At 41.0% G+C, this 24,089-nt stretch overlaps 1 protein-coding gene across 3 annotated transcripts in view; it reads left to right on the top strand.

Annotated features, from left to right (window-relative positions):
• FARS2 (phenylalanyl-tRNA synthetase 2, mitochondrial) overlaps window positions 1-24,089 on the top strand; it is a 253,757-nt gene that overhangs the window by 206,894 nt on the left and 22,774 nt on the right. Inside the window, exon 8 of one of the 3 annotated variants that reach the window (XM_026843388.1) lies at window positions 21,992-22,092. The exons of the other annotated variants lie outside the window; for them this stretch is intronic. Within the exon in view, the coding sequence (XP_026699189.1) occupies window positions 21,992-22,049 (58 nt within the window). The 3' untranslated portion in view covers window positions 22,050-22,092. The remainder of the gene's footprint in view (window positions 1-21,991; window positions 22,093-24,089) is intronic. 3 annotated transcript variants of the gene reach the window in all.

Genomic DNA, 24,089 nt, shown 5'->3' with positions numbered 1-24,089 from the left:
AGATCAGACAAGGACCCTGGAATGGTGGTTTTGGACTTAAGATTTATTAAATACACCCTTATGAACAACTGTGTGTAGGATGGATAGTGCTCTAAAGCCTCCTATCCTAACCAGAAAAGCTTTTCTGATGAAGAAGCATAACTGGTGATGTAAGCAGTGTGAAGGATGGGGATGTACTATATTGAACTTCTCTTTCAAATAGGTGGAGTATGCATATGGCTCCAGCAGGTTGTAGCTGGTGAGAGGGCTGTGGAGATGGATAAAGAATAAGATATTACTGGTCTTAAAATGCACTGGTTGTAAACTGTAAGTATATCTGGAAGAGAAAACTTGCAACAGCCTATATTATTTTATACTACTTGTGTAATTATGTTCTTTTTAACTGCAAAATTTAGCTAAGTGAAATACGTTCTTGAAAAACACTCATATAGCAGCAACTGCAGGAAGCTGTGATGGCTTTCAGTGCACAAAGGAAAAAGACATGAAACAAAATTTAGATTAATCAGCTTTCAATTATCCTTTGAAGTGTCTTTAAATCATCACTTTAATATCATACTCACACTGAACCTGATTTACATTCAATTGCAAACTTCAAATATAAAGTCCATGGCTAATTTCAGGGTGAATTCTAGATGGGAGATGATATGTCCCTGAAATGTATCATTCATTTTCACATTTAATACTTGTTCAGAAATGGAGCCAAAACATTATCCTGAATGCTCAAACAAATCTTTTGGATTACAAAGAGTTCTAGCCAAATAGATTATAGAAAAACTATGCTAAATTGAGAAGTTACCTAGTTTTCTGTGGGGAGATTTACTGGCCAATTATACTATTGTGTGTGAGTTTTTTAAATAAAAGTTTTCTTAATTTGAAGATCAGATTTCAAGTCAAGGTCATTTTGCTGAAAAGTTACTTTCAGATGGAGAAATAGCATATTTGTATTGGGTTTGACGGGCCAAGTTTTGGTAGCATGGAGGCTGCAGGGGTGGCTTCTGCAAGAAGCTGCTAGAAGCTTCTCCTGTGTCTGATAGAGCCAACACCAGCCAGCTCCGAAATGGACCCACCGCTGGCCGAAGCTGAGCCCATCAGCAATGGTGGTAGTGCCTCTGGAATAACATATTTAAGAAGGGGGAAAAATTGCTGTGCACCAGCAATTGCAGTTGAAAAGAGGAGTGAGAATATGTGAGAGAAACAACTCTGCAGACCCCAAGGTCAGTGAAGAAGGAAGGGGAGGAGGTGATCCAGATGCCAGAGCAGAAATTTCCCTGCAGACCATGATGAAGACCATGGTGAGGCAGATATATACCCTAGAGCCCATGGAGGTTAACAGTACAGCAGAGATCCACCTGCTGCCTGTGGAGGACCCCACACCAGAGCAGGTGGATGCCCGAAGGAGGCTGTGACCCCGTGGGAACCCCACGCTGGAGCAGGCTCCTGGCAGCACCTGTGGCCCCGTGGAGAGAGGAGCCCACGCTGGAGCAGGTTTGCTGGCAGGACTTGTGACCCCGTGGGGGACCCACGCTGGAGCAGTCTGTTCCTGAAGGACTGCACCCCGTGGAAGGGACCCACGATGGAGCAGTTCATGAAGAACTGCAGCCTGTGGGAAGGACTCACACTGGAGAGGTTTGTGGAGGACTCTCTGCCACTGGAGAAGGGGAAGTGTGTGAGGAGTTCTCCTCCTGAGGAGGAAGGAGCAGCAGAGAGACAACATGTGATGAACTGACTGCAACCCCTATTTCCCACACCACCCTGCATCACTGAGGGGGAAGGAGGTAGAGAAAATTTGGAGTAAAGTTGAGCCCAGGAAGAAGGCAGGAGTGTGGGGGGGGGAGGTGTTTTTAAGATTTGGTTTTATTTCTCATTACCCTTCTCTGATTTGATTGGTAATAAACTAATTTTCCCAAGTCAAGTCTATTTTACCTGTGACAGTAATTGTCAAGTGATCTCTCCCTGTCTTTATCTCAACCCATAAGCCTTTTGTTATATTTTCTCTCTCCTGTCCGGTTGAGGAGGGGGAGTGATAGAGCAGCTTTGGTAGGCTCCTGGCATCCAGCCAGGGTCAACCCACCACAATATTTTAGAAAAAATTAGAGTGTGATACATAAAATGAATAAGGCTTAGCTAAGGTTGCTCTTGCTATTAACTGTAGATTCCACAATACAAGATTGTCATTTTTAGAAAAACAATTACCCCCTTGCTAGGACAACCTATTCTGAATCCAAAACTTTCTGAAGTTTTGTTCTTTTCATCTGGAATTTCTCTGTCCAGTCTATGTTCAAAGAAGACTTTCAAATGTGAGCTGTATTTAAGCAAGTGTATCCAGTATAGTGAGTTAACCTGAAATGACTCCAGGAGGAATGATAAAAGCAATTGGTATCAATCTCTATATAAAATAAACCAGAAAGAAGAAAAATAACTTTCTACAGGGAGATCAATAATAAGTAGGACTCATGTTTTCTAAAGACCTTGGGAACCACCTCGTAACTTAACTTGTTAAATAACTGCTGACACTAAAAAGACTGATTTATTTTTTCCCCAGAAGTCTGAAGAGCAGCAGACCTATGACAATTAAGACCTTTAAAAAATGCCCGTTTTGACATCGAAACCAAAGACATGTAGGGAATCTGTTAATTAGTCTTGACAATCTTGGGATTAAATGCTTCACTTCCGGACCTTGATGTTGGAGACTTTTCACCCTATGTCTTCGGTCAACTGAAGAGGATAGGTTTCTCCTTCTCTGAGTCTAGTATCTTAAACTTGCAGTGAATACATGTGATTTATTTTTCTGTTCTCTGCTGATGCCCTGTGCAGTATTGTTTCTTGGAAACTCCTGAGGAAGAAAAGATGTCTGTTTGGTGACTGTGAGGATGTGGTGTCTTGAAAATGGTCATTGTGGTCAATTCCTCACCTTTAGCAGACATTTGCTGTATAGCAACAAAAATTAAATGTTTGCTAGTGTCTATTTATTGGAGACAAAGTTTTCAGTCTGCTGGATTAATCTGTGGTGGACAACTGAGGAAGCTGCTAACCTAAAAGAAACTAGCAGCATCTATCCAGGCCTCCTTGGTCCATCATAGACATGGTACAGGTAAGACTTTTTCTCACCTCCAGTGCATATCAGATCTGGAGATAACCAAGCAGACAAAGTTATGGTTTTTAGTGCATTGGATTCCTTTTTTCCTCAAAAGATTAATCGGTAGCTGGAGCACATTACCTAAAACTGAGATGCTTATTTTCTTTTTTAAACTGTGTGATTCTGCCTTGTGCTTGATAAAACCCTTCTCCCAGGTTGGCATAGCAGAGTTAGCATGAGAGAATGAAGGCTGTGGTGTTATGGCTGGGATTTTTTTGTGTCTTCACTCTACAGACTCCTGGAAGGTTATGAAACAATTTGGCCATATTTGAGTTCTCTCTTTTGCTTTTTTGCTTAACTGTGATGTCAAGACCTTTTTTGAGAGATGTAACGAACCATTGAAGAAAACTTGGGTTTGTTGGTGATCATTAGAAATGTTTACTAGTCTTAAAACTACACAAGCTTATGGGGAATTGTGGTGTGTTTTGATGAGTGTATTTTATTAACAAGATGCTTCATATTTTAATGGGCTGTTTCTCAGGCATTTGAGGTGCTGTTATCCTAGTTAGTCAATTTTATGAAGTTAAACAATAAACGTTAAAAGTAAAACCTCAGGAAAATTGCCAGAGTGCAGAATAGATCTGTCCCTCGACAGATTTAATTTACTTTAATTTTCAAAATGGTTTTTTTTTTAGTTTAGTAACATGTATTTTAGTATTTTGAGCAAGAGATGACAGACTTTAATCTGAGCCTCTAGGTCTGAAGGCACAGAAAGGAGTGATCTATTTTCTCCAGAGGATGACAAGCTTTGTTTTCAATTAACCCAAGCATTTCCAATACTGGGCCTGTTGATGCTTCTGCACTTGAAATCTTCATGGCTGAACCATAGTGAAGTTGAACTTGGAAGTCAACCAATAAGAAACCTGGAATGGTCAAATTAGAACAATTAAATGTTTGGTGTATGATGTATGTTTATCTTTTATGTTTTCTACATTTACCTACTTTTATAGACAGTAGTGGCACCTTTTATGTTTATGAAAAACTAAGTTAGTTATTTAGCTATAGCCTCCCTCTTCCACGTGCATGAATCTGAACGATTCAGTGTTTTGTTTGGGCAGAGCAGGGAAAGTAAATACACAGCCTGGGGGGCAGATAATGCCCATTAATTCCTTTTATTTTCACCTGGCCTGCGGGCATGTAATTATTTTTCACGTGTTAGTGTCAGAAAACCCTAAGCTGTGTGATTAATTTGAGTCTATCAAAGGTGTAGAAAGGTGTAGTTATTTCTCATGAAGGAACAAGACCTCCTTTCTCCAAGGTGGAATATAAATCATGTAAGCATGTAGGAGGGAAGGCAGGCTCTACATTACGGTAAGCACAAAATTTCTAGGCAGGAAACTCTCCTGCTCTACACAGCCATTACTTACTACTCAAGCTATTAGCCCCAGGCACGAAAGGCTTAGTTTCATGGCACAGATGGCATTTCATCTGCCCAGACAGCTGGGCTAATTTCACCCTTGGACCTGTTCTACAGGAGGCCTTCAAAAAGGCTTAAGAACAGTAGGGTCTGGGATCTGCTGGTTAATATGTGCACTCCTCCCGGTTGCTAGTTTGCTGAAGACACAGTACAAGCACGTTTATCACTCTGGTGCTTTTAAAGCATAGAGCAGACTAGAAGTGCTTGTACTCATGTTTTGGCCATTTTTCAAAGTTATATTACTGTATATAATTTTTTTTTAAATGGTGTTTTAAAAAATATTTAAAGAATTTTGAAGAAAGGGTTATAAGAGGGATATTTACCTTCCCTATGGTCAGGAGCATTTCTGTTCTCTGGTCAAGCTGTTTAGGCAAGGGAGCACTGCAATGAACTGAACGTATAACCAGCTGTCTGTTACTTGTGGCTCTGGAGACAGAAGTACCTCAAACAGTAGACAATTTCTGATCACCCTCTGGATGATAGGGTCTGATGCCAAGACTTCCCAAGGACTGCTGTGCAGAGCAGAGCCAGCTCAGGTCTGCAAGGGCTTGTTAACACCCAGCACTGCCTGAGGCGTCCGAGCTGGCCCTGGAAACAGTGAAGTTGCGTTCAGCAACTTGTTTCTGAGCGAATAATTCCATCTGGGCCTGAGCTGCTGACATGGGGCCAGCTCTGATGTCTCTCCATCTGTGGCACAGTTAACTTGCAGCCCCACTTCTTGGGATCCCCTGACTTCAACTGTACCATCTGCCTCAGCTCTTGGACTGAGCAAATTGCTAATTATTGTGTGTACTTATATGGCCCAGTTTAGGCATTTCTGCAGCCCAGATTAGTTGATCTCATGGGTTGTGATCTTGTTTAATGCATAAAAGGCCTGTACTTGTCTGTGCCTTTTGGTTCTGACTTACTTTGCATATTTGGCGGAGATGGTTTTTATTCCCTGTGGAAGAGGAACATCTCTCTAGCTCTGGGCCCTCGGGCTGGTACTTGTTAAGTAGGGTAAGAATAAGGAGGAGGATTCTGATTGAGTGGAAGGAGGAACCCCATTATCAGAAACTGGAAAGTGAAAGGGACATCCCTGATCTACAGTTGAGAGGATAATCAGGAAAAACTACAAGCCAGCATTTCAGAAGAGTTTGAAGCAGTAATGGGAGAAGCTGCATTAGAGTTAAATCCTTCAATGCATTTGCTGCAGAATTTTTCATCCTCAGATGAAAGAAGATGAAATATAATGAGCACTGAGTAAAGCAATCTTAGCTGTAACCGAAGCCTTTTGAGGAATAAAAGCAAATTTTTAAAAAAACCCAAACATGCCTAAAATAGAAAAGCTAGTGGAGCCTGTGAACACGTCCCAATTCTTTGGACTTGTTCTTGGGTTGGTTTTTTTTTTTTTATTTTCCTTCCCTTGTTTTCCTTACTCCCCTGCATCAGGCATTGCTTGATATCATCACCTTGTTGTCATATTTGCTTGGGGAAACAAATCTGTCACAGCAGTTTCCTGTCAATACCCTGTCTTGAGTTAGCAGCATGTGCCTAACTCCAGCACTGTAGGATGATGTTGCTTTTGCTGATAAAAACCCACTCTTTTCATTATCTATTGAAGAATGAACCTCACACTGGCATTACCCAGATTTGGAAACCAAGTGTGCTGTCAGAGACAGAATTTGTAACAGTTCTTTGAAGTCACAGTTTCAGGCCTATGTATAGAGTTTATAACCAGATTTCTATGGAGCATAAAATCCAGTACAGGCTGGATCATTGGGCTGAGGTCAATTGTATGTGGTTCAACAAGGCTCAGTGCAGGGTCCTGCACTTGGATCACAGCAACCCCCATGCAACGCTACAGGCTTGGGGAAGAGTGGCTGGAAAGCTGCCCCATGGAAAAGGACCTGGGACTGTTGGTCAAAAGCCACCTGAATATGAGCCAGCAGTGTGCCCAGGTGGCCAAGAAGGCCAATAGCATCCTGTTTTGTGTCAGAAATAGTGTGGCCAGCAGAACTAGGGAAGTGATCTTAGCCCTGTACTTGGCACTGGTGAGGTCCTACCTTGATTACTGTGTTCAATTTTGGGCCCCTTGCTACAAGGGAGACACTGAGGTGCTGGAGCGTTGTCTAAAGAAGATCAAGGAAGCTGCTGAAGGCTCTGAAGCTCAAGTCTTATGAGGAACGGCTGAGGGAACTGGGATTGATTAACCTGCAGAAAAGGAGGCTCAGGGGAGACCTTATTGCTCTCTATAACTACCTCAAAGGACATTGTAGTGTAGTGTAGTGGGTGTTGCTCCTTTCTCTCAAGTGATAGGACAAGAGGAAATGGCCTCAAGTTGCACCAGGGGAGGTTTAGATTGGATATTAGGAAAAATTTTTTCACCAAAAGGGTTGTCAGGCCTTGGAACAGGCTGCCCAGGGAAGTGGTTGAGTCACCATCCCTGGAGGTGTTTAAGAGACATGCAGATGTGGCACTTAATGACATGGTTTAGTGGTGGACTTGGCAGTGCTACATTAATGATTGAACTCGGTGATCTTAAAGGTGTTTTCCAACCTAAAAAATTCTATGATTCACATTCAGAATGGATTCTCTCATGTTCTGTAGTTTTTCAACCCCATTTCTTAATTTTTAGCATTTATATGTAAAAACACACATATATATATATAGCACTAATACTCCCAATGTAATGTTGTACCTGTACATAGGAGAGTCCCCACAGAGAACTGTCAGTATCTTTCCTTTTCTGTCACCTATTGTTTCATTCTCATTAGAATTTTACATTGCTTGGTATACTGATGGTGTCAGGGAGGGTAGCGGTACGAGGAGACCGGTTATATCAGTTGTGTAGTGGTTACCAGTACCAGACAGTTTGCAAAATGGTATTCCCGTAACAGGAATTTAAAATAGAAATGAATCAATCTTCTAGGTTAGATGGTAGCACCGTTTGTAAGGTGATATGTCCTAAGAAGAGCAGACACTTAAATGGATAGAAATGACAATGACTAAGCAAATGAGTGTGTTTGTCTAATCAGTTAATGAAAATCACTTCATGGCTATAGTGTGAAAATGGTGAATGTCATCTTGTGAATACCTTCACTAAATGTTGTGTCAGAGGTTTAAAATGATAGCTTTGCTTTCACCAAGATATGGAAAGCAGAGATTCAGTAAATCCCAGAGCAAATAGTGCATGTGAGAGGATGGAGGCCAAAGAGGATAATGTGCATTAGTCTACATATGTGGATCCACATAAATCTTTCTGGTTGTTTTATGTTTGCCAAGTCTAAATTGGAATTAATGTGGTTGCTTTTTTTTTTTTTTTTTTAATAAGCACTCTCTGTGTTGAACCATTCAGCTCAGTTTTGTACCACGTGGAAACTTCCTTCTGAAATAAAATGACCACCTACAATTTAGCTGGAAATTTAGGCTTTGTAATGCAAAAGATCAATAATAATGTTTCCATTTGTATTTTTTTTAAAGACATGTCTTTTTAAGCCAACAAATGGACTGAACAGAGAATAAGTAAACTGCACATCAGTAGGTCTGAATCAACAGCCTCAAAGATTTGATGGATCCCATCAAAACAGACAGGTAGGAAAAGCTATGAAGGAGGCTGCGTGACACGCTAAAGATCAGCATGGGCCAGTAAAGTGGGAATGTGAAGGACCTTCAGCTTCTATCAGGCAAAACAATTCAGGAGGCAATCAAAATGCCATACTCAGCATGGCCAACGCCAGTTTCCCTGTCCTCAGAAGCTACCTCCAGGACTTAGGTTTGGAGCAGTTCTTCTAGGCTGAAGGACCATGCGTAACCAAGCTAGTTTGGCATCCTCGCCGGAGACATACTGTGTCAGTATGTGAATGAACCAAAAAAATCATAGTCTCATTATCAGTCTCCTGACCAAGCCATCTTTTCCTATTTCTAGAGTATGATCAATGCTTAAAAAAGTGAATTTAGGGTATCTGGCATGACTCTTTCCCTCACTCTGCAGTTGAGTAAGGGAATCTAAGCAGGCATCTGGGACACCAGTTAACAGTCTTTAACCTAAAGCAAGATACATGATGAAAGAAAAGGTCTCTTTCAAATGATGCTGTCCCCCATAATGAACAGGCCTACCAAACTGGATGTGCGTTTCTCCCCAGCAGACAGGCAGATGGTGACTGCACCACTGTCTTTCCAAGGAGTCTCTTCCTAAGGTGTTCCCTTTTGTTTCAGCATATGCATGGCTGCACAAGCAATACTCAAAAAAAAGTACCATCTAGGAACATTTTGGCCAATGCCCTGGCTGACATGAAACCATCTTTAGCATTTAGTGCTATCTTTTAATTTTTGCCATTCTTTATGTTTTCCACACTTAAAAATCCATTTGTAAAAATTATGTTATCAGTACCTACGTCGATGAGCGACTACACATAACAAACTAATACCTGAATAGCATCTGAGAGCAGCGCACTGTTAAGACAGTAGTTGTTGCAAAAAGAAAATGAGCTTGAAAAAGCTTTGTAAAGACCAAGCAGGTGAGAAGACAAACGCTAAAATGACTTAAAGCACTCTGAGGCAAAGTGAAGCTGAGGTGAAAAGAGCACAGAGTGAAGAGCCAGGAACCAATAAGTTCAGGGAAAGATGGTCAAGGCAGAAATGTGGGAAATTTTCTGAATTCCTCAGGGGCCCTGTTTTAGTAGTTTCTGCAGCAGTTTCTCTTGGATTGAGTCTTTGGCTTTGTTCTCCCTTCCCTGGAGTCAATCCAGAGACACCATGTCAGTCTTCACTTTCTGCAGAATTAACTGCATTAGAATTTTATGCTTTCTCTTCCATTGCAGCATGCATTTGCTCAGCCACTTCTGCAGCTCTTTCCCCTGGCCTGGCTTGGTATTGAGCTGTCTGAAAACAGCACTTCCCTCACCAGTGGATTTGCCCAGATTTGATGTTGCCGTGAATTTAGTTTGAATGTGGTTAGTGCTGCAGAGGTGGCACAGCTATGGGAAGATGAGCTGGAGTCTGTTTGTTGTGCGCTGTCAGTGGTGCCATCCTGTAGTGGCAGGATTGTTGGGAAGGATATGTGAACAGATAACACAAATGTTGAAGAGGCTCCAGGAGGAACCTGGCATTTAGCAAAATGTCTTTGCAAACTGACAAATTAATAAATGATGGAATCAAAACTGGAATCCTGCAGTGTCACTTCAGAGTTGGTGGTAGGAGTAGAGCAGCACTTTAACACCTCTCCTGAAGGGAGCGAAAAAAAAGCATGTTGTGAGTTAAAAGGAGAAATGTTCATCCCATAATTGCCTGGTGCAAATTTCTCATTTACAATAAACTGTCAGTTGCAATTTTCAGCCTTCAGAAATAAGTGGCTTGGTGTTCAAGACTGCTAAGTACCAAAAGTTGTGTGGGTCAAGTTCTGTTGAGAAGATAATCTGAAAAGAAAGTAGCAAGATAAATGTTAAGACTTCCATACCTTTGATTAACAGGATGGGTGTACAAAAAGAAGAAAGCAGTTCTCTCTCTCTTTTAAAGCTCACTCAGAGATTTTTAGAGCTGCTTTTAAAACACAAAATCAAATAATTTTATTACATGCAAAATGAGAGCATTTAATTTTGAAGCCTTTAAGACATGGACAAAAGGGCCCATGATGCCATTTGAGGCACTGAGGTAGTTCTGAGTTTTAACGTTAACCTGTCTATCTCAGTATGATACTACTGACCTGTCCCATGTTGTGAGGACTAATTAGTTTGCACTGCTACTCTGAAGACATAAAGCACCGCTCATGTCAGGTAAGGTCTGCACCAAAAGATTCAAGAAAGCACTAAGCACCATTTTGAGTTTGTTTTCTTTTAAAGTCATCTAGCAGCACCCTTCCAATCTAGCAGTGTGCTACAGGATGTTTATTTTAGGTTGAAGGGAAGAGCAGGCTGTTTTGCAATGTTTTCAGTTCACTCAAGCCATTTTTGCTTGCTAGAGCTTTAAGTCATAAATTGATTTAGAATATGTTAAGAATTGCTATAGGTTGTGAATAAACATTTGAAATGCTGTTTGAGTGAGTGTATCCTTAATGCCATAAGCTCCTCAAGAAAAGAGGCAAACTGCAAACCTTTATTGTTTTTTGTGTTTTGTCATGTAAAAACCCAACCCAGTCTTTCTCCCAGCATTTTGAAGGGCAGTCATGCCTCTCAGCTGATCATCTGGGAACTTCTGTTGGTTTCCAGGAACAGAGAAAAAATCAAAGCAAGTAAATAAACAAGTAAAGCAAGTAAATAAAACCCTGAATGTTATAGGGGGCTATAGAAGAGGAAGAGGGATATCCTAGTGTACTAGAGGTTAGCTTGAACCAAACTCTACCATGCTCTGAAAAAATGAGGAGTGCAGATTCCAAAGTTTGCATTGATAAAAGAATAGCTGGACTGGCCTGACCCCTGACAACCAGTTCCTGGTCCTCTGAATTGTACCAATCTCTTTGTGAAATTAAAAAAAATACATATAGTGGACAAGCAAAGTATCTCCCTAAACCTCTTTGACAGTAACTCATGTAGCTGAATACAAGGTCTAGACTCAGAGACTGCCTTTGCTTCTTTATTGAGACGATTGACCTAAGGTCAATGGATAAGTTCTTTTCAGCAGTCTGTCATGTGAGTGGTGGTCTGGTCTCCTAGGTCTGAGTGGAGCAGTTTCCAGATCAGAGCCCTTCCAGCAAATGACATATTTCGAGGTAAGCTCTTTCCCATGGGAGTAGTTGATCCAATCTGTTCTTTTTTCCATCACTTTGCTAGTCCCAGCTGTTTATACTTGTTCACTTTGGGCTCTGATGAAGTAAATTCTCTTTTGCAGTGACCTTTGCCTCAAGTGTGCAGTAAATGGCTCAGTCTGGCTGTATTCCGCTCTGTAATACAACTTTTCAGTTCTCACTTTTTTGTATTGAAGATACAAGAAGGAAATTGCATAATACATATTGTATACCATTATTTCAAACTACCCCTAAGCTCCTACTTTAGATTTTAACATGTTCAAAAAGTGACAGTGGTTGTTTTCTGCTCTAGGCTAATCTAAATTTTTCTGTCTGTCTTTATGAAGTGTGTCAGCAATTGTAACATTCCACTGGCATTTAATCAGTAATATTTTTCTCCATTTAGGATAACTCCAGTGAGATTCCATGACCACATACATGGTCTTTGTCAAATATATACTGTTTTGTACCACTGTCAGCAGTCAAATATAAAGAGAGAGGAGATCAGGTAGAAGTAAGCTTAGGATGTCTAGTGGTATTTTTTCCTTGTTCCATGTGCAAATACTCCATTCCTCATGTCATGCTTGTTTACAAATCCCATTCTTTGCAGGTTTTTTACTTCTACTTGCCGAGTGACACTTCTGTCACATTTCTGAACTAATATAATAATGATTGGCGTTTTTATATCCTGAAGGTTTGTAGAGAATTTTAGTTATCTGTAGAATAAGGTGCAAATCTGGAAATGTGTATTTGCATGGGGGTAAGTCATTCTGCATCACTACTAATGTAGGTGTTTTGAATGCCTGTTAGAAAGATCCCCCTTTTTCCCTTTGGATGTAGCCTCCCCTCAACAGCTGTTCTAGCATAACAGAAAATGCCATTGCTAAGAGGAATCCTCTCTTCTCCTTTCCACTGAACTGGTGTGACATGATATTCAGTCAAAATAAATCTTTCAAGGAAAACTGAAACACCTTCATGAATCCAGAAGATGGTGGCTCCACAGCAGTTGGGTGGAAGACTGGCAAAGCAACTGTCATTGATTCAAACATGCTTTTCAGTGGGAGAGTCAAGCAGCGAGAGGGGAACATGTGTAAATGCCTCCGGTGAAGGAGAACATGGCCCACCGTGAAGTCTGACGGGAGGAAGGTCTGCAGGAGATGCGTTACTTCTGGTGCCATTTCTCTCCTCCTCTGCGGATTATTCCTTTTTATGTGTCTTTGGGACAGTCAAGATTTCTACTGTATGGAACAGATCAGGAGACCTCTTCCTCTGTTCAGGTTAATTTGGCAGACTAAGCTAGAGGGTTGCAGGGTCTGATGTGGGTTTGTGCAGCAGAAACCAAGTCCCTCAGATTGTGTGCCTGTGTTTCTTTATTAATACTGCTTTGAGGGAACATTGAAATGCTAACAGACAGATATGCAGATCTCTAAAGTTTATACTGCGGTAGGAATCAGGGAGTCCTGCACAATAAATGGGCAGAAGGAATGGCAAGGTCTCTGTGGCCCCAAACTACTAATTGCTACTCTTTCCCCTCAGCTCTCTGTGCTACTTTGGGTGACATCACTTTTTCCAAGCATCAGTTAACTCATCTGTGAAAGAGGGCTAATCAGATTTGCCTACCTTATGGAGATTAATTTATTAAGTTTATATTGCCAAGTGGTGTGAAGGCATAAAATGTTATGGAAATGTTGAGTGGTAGCCATGTTATATTAATTTTGTTTATTGAGTCCCATCACGCATAATGTCAATGCGCTTCTGCAAATTATGGCAGCACAAGCTAATCAAAATGTAGGCTTTTCTAATGCTGTTTTTATTTTGCAATACTCTTACTAGTTTTCCAAATCAATATGAGTCAGGTAAATAAATAAATGGCCTATCTTTTGTTTAGCAGCATAGGCCATTTTAAAGTCTGCTCTGGAATCTGGCTGGGAACTTCACTTTTTACTGCTTCCTATATTCTGATCATCTCACAATTTTAACCCCTCTGTCCCTTACTCTGTCTTGCTCTTCCGGTGTTTTTTTTAAGTGATTCTGCTGCATTTAAATCTCTTTGATCCTTGATTTTAACTTTCTGGGTCTAGTGCTATCACTTTCAATGACTTTGATTTGAATTTCACCGCATCTTACAATCCTGACTGGTAGGTATACGCTCAGTACTGAATGTTTACATGTGTAGACCCAATGGAGAAAAAAGCCCTCTAGTTCATCTATCAAGGGATACAGTGATTAAGTGTACAAGACTGAAAGTTCTGCTCTGCTGTTCCCTGTTGCAAACAAATGTGCTTTCTCAAAACCACAACTAAGGAAAGAAGCAATACTTGGCAAAGAAGCTTCCATTAAGAGCACTTGCTGGAAATGTTTGCACATTGCTCCTGAAAAATACCCTACAGGACACTGCACTCTTCAATTTGCATTCTTTAAAATGGGCAGAGAAAGAATTTTGTCAGGGGACCTAGGTGTCTTGTTTAGAAAGCTCTTGTAAGATGCAGAAGTCCATCACAGCCTGAGCCACTCCAAAGGCAAAGCAAACTCCCAGATGAACCTTGAGTCCCAGAGGTGGGTTATTCGAGAAAGAAAGGCATTAACAGTGACACAGAGTACATGCAGTCCACTACACAGAGAGTGTTTGTCTTGGTCTTCAGTGTAGTGCCAGAAGGTAATTAGGTGTTCCTGTAATCAGACCATTTTCAAGCAGAACTATTTTAAGGTGAAAGAACAAGTAGAGGTTGGAAAAGTAAGTACAGTGTCCATATGTAAATGATGCATTCTCCCAGAAAACACTAGCTGGAGGGAAGTGCCATGTATAGTGTAGGTATTTTCATTCTATTTCTACAGAAAAGCTGTCTTTGAAGGTGTGGGTTAAGTTTTTGTGTATCACTGCAGATGCCTACATACCAAGCAGTGCGCCAGGGACCAGACAGTACACTATACACTTGACATCATCAACAACTTCTGCCCTGAAATGTCTGGCATCTCCCAAGGCTGACACACGGCAGTAACCCTAAGTGTATTGGCCTGGCCAGCAAGCACTACTTTCAGAATCGGACAAGTTGATCTGGCTTCTGAGCTGCTTAAACTGTGGCTTATTATAGGCCAGATTTTTATGTTAGTAAAATTAGTTTAAACCCAGAAGAACTTGGCTGATATTGGTGGATTACTTCAGGGGGTGTTGCTCCAAGTCTGGCACTTTCCCTTGAAGGCAGAATGGATTCTTCTTTCAGCAGTGTGGTCTCAGGCTTCCTGGAATTCCCAGTGGCCCATAAACATGTTCTCCTAATCCAGGGAGATCCTGCAAATTTGGCACTTAGTGCCTTTTCCACATAAAGGAACAATTTCAAATTCATTTTTAATAGGCTTCAATGGTTTTCTCTTGGGACTTGTATGTTTAATAACTCATTTGTTGAGCTATTCATTCTCAGGGAGTTGAATGTTCTCCCTGTGTTCCTGTGGGAACGCTCCAGGCTGAGACTCCCGTGTACCAACCCCACATGGACAAAGACTTGATATCACACCATCCGCCATCATGTATTCATTCTGCACAGCTTTGACTGAGTGTATGCTTGCATGTGGGGAAGTATTCGATTGATCTTAGGGTGGCAGTTCAGTTGAATAGGGTTCCCTCCCTCCATCAGCAACTTCACAGAGGGAGAGTCTGGTTCTCTTGTCCAGGCTGTGGAGATAAATGGCACTGTGATAACATCCAAAGATGGTGTTCGAGAGCACATCTTCATTGTGAAGTAAATTGTACAAATGTCATGGACAGGGGGCACATGGGTAGAAAGGGGTAGAGAGGAGGAAAGATGGGGAAACTGTAGCTTTGAGTAATGAAGAGACAAGGGAAACAGACTGGACTATGTGCAGTCCTATCAGTAATAGAAAAATTTGAGGCTGGAACATTGCAGACCAATGAGCTTGGCTACTAGGGGCTCAACATAATTAATGATCTTTGTTTCTTTAGGATTTACAACATATGGTATCAGAAGCCTTGAAAATGCCAGATTTTCTATCCTGGAAATTGCAGATAGTGTTTTCAATGCACACAGCTTTGGCTTTGCTCTTTTTTTCTCACATCTTAGTTAGAACATTCCTGTCAATGAGCAAATGTCATGCTTTAGGCCCAGCCGGCCACTAAGCACCATGCAGCTACTTGCTCACTCCTGCCCCCTGGGGAGATGGGGAGGAGAAAAATAGAACAAAAGGCTGGTGGGTCAAGAAAAGGATAGGGAGAGATCACTCATCACTTACTGTCACAGGCAAAACAAACTTGACTTTAGGGGTGGGGGAATCAATTGAATTTGTTACCAATCAAATCAGAGTAGGATAATGAGAAATAAGAACAAATCTTAAAACCACCTTTTCCCCTTACCCCTCCCTTCTTCCCGAGCTCACCTTTACTCCCGATTTTCTCTACTTCCTTCCCATCAGCAGTGCAGGGGGGCAGGGGATGGGTGTTGTGGTCAGTTCATCACACATTGTCTCTGCTGCTCCTTCCTCCTCAGAGGGAGGACTCCTCACACTCATCTCCTGCTTCAGTGCGGGATCCCTCTCACAGGAGACAGTCCGTCATGAACTTCTCTGATGTGAGTCCTTCCCATGGGCTGTAGTTCTTCACAAACTGCTGGACCGGGTCCCTTTTGCAGGGTGCAGTCCTTCAGGAACAGACTGCTCCAGTACAGGCTTCCCACAGAGTCCCAGCCATCTTGAGGCGCAGCCGCCTGCTCTGGAGTGGGATCTGCCACAGGCTGCAGGTGGGCATCTGCTCCACAGGCTGCAGGGGCACAGCCTGCCCTCCCACCACAGGCTGCAGGGGTCTCTGCTCCTGCGCACCACCTCCCCCCCTCCACCACTGACCTTGGTGTCTGCATAGGTATTTCTCTCATCCCACTCCTTTCTCCGCTGCAGGGTTTTTTTCCCTTCTTAAATATGTTATCACGGAGGCACTGCCACCGTTGCTCATGGGTTTGGCCTTGGCAGAGAGGTGGTTTCGACTCGGAGCTGGGGGAGCTTCTAGCAGCTTCTCACATTGTAGCCCCTCCCCGGCTACCAAAAGCCCTCTACACAAACCCAGTACAGCAAATGGGCAGAAAGTTGAGCCAAACCAGTGCAGTTGAAGTAACTTAGGATGAGATTTTATTCAGCAAGCCAGAATGTTACCACCGGTACAAGTGTCTCCTGACACAGAATGGGCTGCGCAGCTGTAAGCAGCCAGTTCAGATAGAAACCAAGGTGTAAAGAAATCTACAGTATGAGAATCAGGAACCTAATTAAGAGGGGATCATGTCTAGGCCTCACAAAGACCAAACCAGACTAGGCTGATGCACCCCTGACAGAAAGGAGAATGGACAGACAGCAGATGTTAAAATGAATAAACAAAATGAACCATGTACAGGGCAAGATTAGTTTAGTTTTCTACAACATACAGAGGTGCTGCTTTATTTTACCATGGGAGGTGCTGTGTCAGAATATCAGTCTGTCAGTTCTGAACATGATTTTTCAAAATGTCCTTCTAGTAGGTGCTAGCCAAATTGTGATCCCTCAGGTCATACTGAGGAAAAGCCGCTGTATCTGGCTGTGTTTCTCTCCTGAATGCCTGTAGCATTTCACTGAATGCTTTCATACACTCGTATGACAAACTATCTCCAACCAATAACTCTTTACACGTAAAATTAAAATGAAGTGTGTCAGTATAGTAGTAGTACGAATTAAATTCACAGATTGAACTGGCAACAGTGAAGAGAAAAAATCACTGGCTATGAGGCAAATTCAAGGAACATAAAGTAATGCATTTTCGAGACAATATTAAGCGTCATCAGTTAGGCAAAAGTGATATGATTTCATAAAATCCTTGTAGTATTGTAAATGTGTCTACCAGGCAAAACATTAATATTGCCAGTATTTATTGCACTGAATAAAACATGGTGCTTTCTGATCATGGGGTCATGTAAAGCTTGTTCACATTCACAGGGGTCCACATCTCCTGAGTCTTGTGCAAAGAAGGCAACCCGAAAAAAGCATAGATCAAATTTCAACTGAAACCTAAGCATTAAGGATTTATTTATTTATTTATGATCCCTAAATATTATTTGTTGATTTAAATTTAATTTATTTATAAGCCAAAGCTTTATTTATGTATTTATTTTTGTGATTCCCATATGATCGTAAACACCCTATTTTCTCTAAAAGTTATTTAAATTTATTTTAAAGTTGCCAAAACTTTTTATTTTTTCACTGCAGAATTCATCGAGCTGCTGTATTAGTAATAGCATCTAAGCTAAGTGATTTTCCTATTTGATGTATTGGTTTTGAACAACTTCGGTGTAGGTGACTGAACCGTGTACTTAATTTGGAAGCAAATGATGTTGTGAAGAAATAATATTTGAGATATTGAGTAATATTTTACAAAGTGACTTTGCCATCAGTTTAGGTCAGTAATGGTATTCAAGCTTCTGAAGTCAGCTGAATGTAGGCACTTGCACATTCCTGTACATCTGGACCTCAGGCTCCTTGAAAGCAGACCTGATGTTCCTAAGCTCTCAAAGGGCCTTCCGAAAATTTACCCGTTTTCAGTAAGTCCAGAATCATGCTCTATTATATATAATTTTCACAACAAACCTGTCATGTTCTGTGTTGTATATAATGAAACTTGGATGCCTTGTAGAACAGGTAATGCTAGAAGGATTAGAGTTGGTTTTGAGCATTGCAGCTGCTTGTGTCCCTTAGTGTCCCTCCTGCATTGTAAACGTTTTGAAGTGTGGGTACACTCAAGCTAAAATATACGACTGTGGAAGAAAGACTGACTTGTTCAAAAGTATTATGGCTGTTGGCAAAAGAATTTGAGGCTATTTCATAAAGCAAATACAGGTGTGAATGAACCTTTCATTGTGGATAGTGGCATGAAGTAGGCCAGTGTGTGTGTAGCGGGCTGTAACAGCTGCTAACTTTTGCTTGAATTATGAAGAAAGCTCCTGCACAGATATAGTGTATTTTTATAGAAGACACATCTTCTGAAAGAAGCCAAAGTTTAGTGCTTAGACAAGGACTCAACATCAGATGTAAAAAATCACAGTACCATCTATTTTTATTTCAATAACATTAGAGAGCAATGGAGGGGAAAGAAATGTACTTCTGTGCTGTGAGAGTAGCTTTGACTGATGACTAAGTGCCAGCCTGGGGAATTATAGTAGCTCTGTGTGTGGCATGCTTTAGTTTTCTTGGATTTTGAAGGAACTGCAGAGTTTGACCTGCAGGTGCCAGCTTGGTCCATCTTTAAAATTTACCTGAAAAGGGCACTTAAGAAGAGGCAGCATGTGCTGTTTTCAAAAGCACTGTCTGTCTTGCTCTTACAGAAGCAGCTGAACCGTGTTGGCTACTACAAATAGCAATGAAAATTTCCTGGGTAGAATTTCCGTGAGGCCAGTGGAAGTCATAGCCTCTGCATTAATGAGTGTCAGCCCTCCCCGTGACTCTCTCTTGCTGGTTACGGGCTCTGAGGACACTGTGTGAGAGTCTGCAGAGCTGGTTTGTTCCTCCAAGGCAACCCAGCTGCAGCTAGCTGTGCTGCTGAGGGCACTGAGCTGCAGGAGCATCACTGTTTGTTTCTGATTTCACCTCTGGTGTCAGCTTGTTGCAAGGGTTTGGAGGTGTCTTGGATACCTTAATTTTCAAACTTGCTTCATAACCGTGTCTTCATATCCCCCATTAGTAGTCTTTGGGGGGAGAGCTGTGAGAACCAGTACCATCATGTGTCTGAACAATTTCCTGACCTTATGGGAAATGTGGGCCCCAGAGAAATCAGCAGCAGTTTGCTGTTGACTTCAACAAGATTGACGTTTCACCTGTAATGTCTGATGACAGCAGGGAGAGCATGACAGGGGCTTTGAAGAATGAGTGTCTGAATATGTACGTGCAGTGTTAGTAAGACTGATGAAAATGCAAAAAGCCACTGAAATTTTGTAAGCCATCAAAGTAGGGAGACATTAAAGATGCCTTGGATATTTCAGAATAGCTAACTGATTTGCTCATGGGAGATCCAATTCAATGAGTCCTTCACATACCTCAGCCAGGTTTAAATGAGTTGCCTTGTTCTGGAAATAGCCTAGTCACCACAGACTGTGGTATGTGTAGGTTGATCTACCTATGAAGAAGTAGGGTAAATTGTCCTGTGCCAGGCACCATGCTGTTGCAGCTAGATTGCTTCTGCTCCAAACCTAGGTCTAATAATGCTAGCTCAGACACCTCTGCACTGCTCTGCTGTGTGTAGCACCAATGTGCTATCTACCAGAAAGATACCTGCAAACAGTAGCTCTGGGAGGGATAATAAAGCTTAAACGTGTTTGAGAAGGAAGGAGGTTGGAGCAATATGAGCCTGTAAATTGCAGCAAGTTGCCAGGATTTTTGAAGGAATCTCAGACTGAATGAAGTGACTGTACAGATAACGCAAATATATAATCCCTTGTGAAATTCAGCTCTTATGCAACCTACAAGCCCTTTAAGCCTTATTTTAAAATGAGCTAAACTCATTGTGGGGAAGAGCAATGACAGCAATAAAATCTATTGGGGAACATGGCTAAAGAGGGATAAATGCCAATCAGAAAGGAGTATTTTGTAGTTCTTGGAGATGTTGATGAATTTTAAATATACAGAGTAACTTTAGGAACAAATTGGTGTTGACGGCCTAGGAAGTAGGATTGCTGTAATTTATGACTTTGACATAAAGAAGGATGCTACATAACACTTCAAGTGCTTGTATGTGTAGATATTTCTGCTGATGTAGGACGGAGTAGTTTTTTGAACTTACTGTCAGTCCTGAAGGAGAACTATTTCTCAGCTGAAGATGAAGTCATATATCCTTCCCTTTGATTTAATTCCCTATTCATTTGATTGTTCCTTCTTCTCATTAAAGGAAGTGAAACAGTTGCATGCAGCTGTAAATATTATGATGCTATTATATAAGTTGTGGGCCTGTCCCCCTTATGAGAAAGTGTATTCATAGCTGGTCCTTGCATCTTGACAAACATCAGGAAAAAGATATCCAGGAAGAATAAGTTGTTTGAGATGCAAAAATGCACAAGACATGAGGATGAATGAAATGTATTAGAACTGCTTAGGTTGGGGAGGAAACAGATAACAGGTGACATGAAAGAGGAATGTGAAAATAATGAATAGTGCAGAGAAGGCTGGCTGCATGCTCATGCTTACTGATTTGCAGATATAACACGAACATCCAATGCAATTAGTAGGCACCACATTCAAAACAGTTAAAAGGAAATCTTTTATGACAAAAGTGCATAAATAATCACTGACACGAGAATCTCTTGAGCAAAAGAGCTGCAGTGAGTTTGTAAGAAGATTAGACTAATGTATGAATGAAATATTTCTGCTTTGGTACATAAGCCCAGTCATTTATGGATGAGAAAAATCTTCCTCCATTGGCTTGGTATCAGAGAAATGTTCTTTACTGAGCGTGGGACTGCTTTCTCAATGAACTGATACTGGATGCTTGAAAGGACCAGAGGGCTCTTGATCCGTCTTACAGCACCAATCCTTCTGTTACTGTAGGTTGTTTAAGGCTCAGTCCCTATATTTCACCTTTTGCTATTTGAGATTTTTTTTTCTGTGGGTTAGAAAAACACTGATTTTTAACTGACTTGAAGATGATTACCTCTAGATCAAAGAAGCACACAATTCTTGTTTGAAATTTAACTTAGCTAGATTTATCTTTGGGTAACTTTGCAGTAGTCAATAAAATTACCAGAAACACTAGCTAGGTTGAGGTTGTTCAGGAAGAAGCTCTTTTTATACTGAATTAAAATCTGTTGGATAAATAGCAGTTGCAGAAGTAGTAAATTACAATCTTGGCATTTTGTTGCATAGTTAAGGTGATATGGAATCAAATATTAATGTGATGTGAAAATAGTGGACAGTGCGAGGATACAAGTTGAATGAAACACAGCCACAGCTCCCATGTTATTCTGAATTCAGAGTCAAAGCCTAAAGGCACACCACTGCAGCAGGAAAGAATGGAATCCCTCATAAAGACCAAACAGGGTTTTCAAATACAGAAGCATCTGCTGTATGGAAATGAAAAGCAGAATTTGGGTTTTTTTCAAACCTAAAATACCTTTTCATGGGAAGGTAGGCTCCATCAAATACTTTGATTTTTAACACTGACAAGTAACAAGAAAGACACTGAAAAAACAAGTCCTGCAAAGGGCCACCAAGATGGTCGGGGGTCTCGAGCACATGACACATAAGCAGCTGGAGTTGCTCAGGCTGAGGAAGGGAGCTAGCATAAACTAGAGAAACCTCAAGAGTGTTTTCATTTGGGACTTCCCAGCCTCACTGCTGCAGCATCTGCCCTTCAGTGTCACCTTCTCTCTGCCCTTGTTGTGGGGTTAGCAAGGCCGACAGGGACAGCTGCACAAAGTAATGCTATCGCTCATACCATCACTGGCCTCCGTGAAGGCCATTAATAAGGCAGAGATTACCTGTGCCTTTTAACCCCTTGTCGTGTTCTGTCCTGGAGTCCTAAATGTATCCTCAACTGCAGTGTGTTTCCCAGTGAAAGGATTCTCCCATGATTAAGTCCATTTTTGAAAGTGTGTGTCCCGGTATTATCTGGAAAGGAGAAAATCTGGGTCTGTATTTTTAGACTGGAATCCTGTGTTGTCCCTTCCTTCTGAGAACAGCATGCCATCAAGGACATGATAGAATGAGCTTTCCTTTTTTCCCTGAACAGACTGCCAGTGAAGTTGGAGCACATGATCCCCAGTGCAACAGTGAAAGAGAAGTTTTGAAACACCTTCAATAACTTTTTATCCTCTCTCCAGGAGGACAGAGGTATTAATAGATCACAGAGTAGTTTTCCTCATTTAATTACAAAGATAAAGTTTCTAGGTGCTTTTTTCCTCTTTTTTTTCTTCTTTAAAGATTAAAGTTGAGTCTCCTGTTGGGGGGTTCCCCTTGGTTGGTCAGTCTGTCTTGTTTGCTTGCTTTCTTGCTTACTTTCTTGCTTTCTGTCTTTCTCTTTGTTTCTGTCTTGTGGTTTTTTCAGTGTCATTAAAGTGTTCAAGAGAAGAGGCTCTTCTCCCAGACATTAATGTTACCAATGCAGTTCAGCTTTGACTATCATATAAATGTGACTACAAAATTTTCATCAATGCTGACCTCATCAAAAGGGCATTCTTAGTATCAATAGCTATAGCAGCTGAGCATTTAAAATGCAACCTGCAGCCTTATCTGTTTTTCTTCCTTAGCCCTTTGCTCCTTGTTCAGTTCATAGGATGGCGAATTGGCTAATCAGAAATATCTGTAATTGAATTCACAAAATCTACGTCAATTGGCACAATTACATCCTTGCAAAGAAAATTTTCCCTTAGGTGAGAGGTATTTATGTTTTACAAATGAAAATATTGGGAGTTTACTGCATTAAATCATAACAAAATGAAAATTCTTAACAATTTTTCAAGTCCAGCTTTGGGTCTGATCCTGTGAGCTGATATGTGCATTCAGCTTTTAGTGAACCTAGAGGGAGATAAAGATGATTGCAAGTGGCAGATCAAATTGTTATGCAGAGTGTCCACAATGTAGGTAAATTCCACACTCACACAAAGTAAATTCTTCCTAAATAGGAATACAATTATGTTTCTTCAACTAAGTGTCTAACAAGGACATTGCAGCATGCAAGACATTAGATAATCTTTATCTAAGGGCTAAGAAATAAATGTTTCCATTGTGCAGAAGATAATTCCAACATATGACATACTAAATGTCCTGAAAACTATATATTGCATTATTGGATAGGGTTTTTGTTTTATTCGTTATTCAACAAAAAGCATTTCAAAACTAGTGAGTAATGAATCGTTTAACAACTTCATTTGTAGCATACTTAATATGCTACTTTTTCTGCTTTTCCATTGAATTAGTACATTGGTTGATTTAGTGATTTCTTTTTAGACCTAGCCAATGTCTGATAGGGTTTACATCAAGACAGTCATAAAATTAAAACAATAAATAAGTATTCCAACAGATTCTTTCAATAATAGCTTAATTCTTGCACCAACTTATCGAGGGTGATATTTATTATAGACCTAAAGGGTATGGAATTAAAACCCATATGAATTAGCAGAAGAATCCAAACCAGCAGTGAAAGTCAATTTTGTAGCCCTTGTGCTTTCTTGCATGACTAAGTAGGAAGGTTATGTCATTAGAGCTAATAAAACAGTGTTGGGATAGATGGCAGGCAGAGAGAAAAGTGTGCAAGTGTTGGATGCCCATATAAATATATTCTTGTGTCTACAGGCGTAAGTGGATGAGCTGAATTGTAGAAAGCAACCACCACAAGTTTATGCCTGAACTTTAAATCCTGCTGAGCACTGAGCCCATCCAAACTGCAGGTGATACTCTCACATTAACTGTCCATTTCCCTTCTGTCTGACTCCACAACAAACTGTGGAAAAGTCTTCCTGATGATCTTCTGGGAAAAAAAAAAAAAAAATCTCTACAAAGAGAGCATGGTAAAACAGCAGCCTGTTAGAGAGTTAGTTGCAGGAGAGAAGCAGTAATATGTGAAATGGTGCTTACTGCCAGCACTGTAATCTGCTGACTGTGGTGGAGGGGAAGGTGGTGACTGCCTCAGTGAATTTCCTGTGAAAAAGGCTTGACTGAAAGTTGGTTTTACTTGTGTTTTGAGACCAGGCTTCTCTAGACACCGTGTCGGTGCAAGGCTCTGGACTTGGCGTTCCCCAGTGGCCAGACCTTAAACACTGGGCTGGGATTTTCACAATTTCATAGGTGAAAGGAGGATGGTTCAAGTCTCTCTTTGGAGTCAGAGATCT

Source organism: Athene cunicularia, assembly GCF_003259725.1.
Source record: "Athene cunicularia isolate RWA chromosome 2 unlocalized genomic scaffold, athCun1 chr2_part1, whole genome shotgun sequence".
NCBI classification, from domain to species: Eukaryota; Metazoa; Chordata; class Aves; order Strigiformes; family Strigidae; genus Athene; species Athene cunicularia.
Note: the sequence above shows the minus strand (reverse complement) of the source record. Positions and strands in the feature narration are given on the sequence as shown.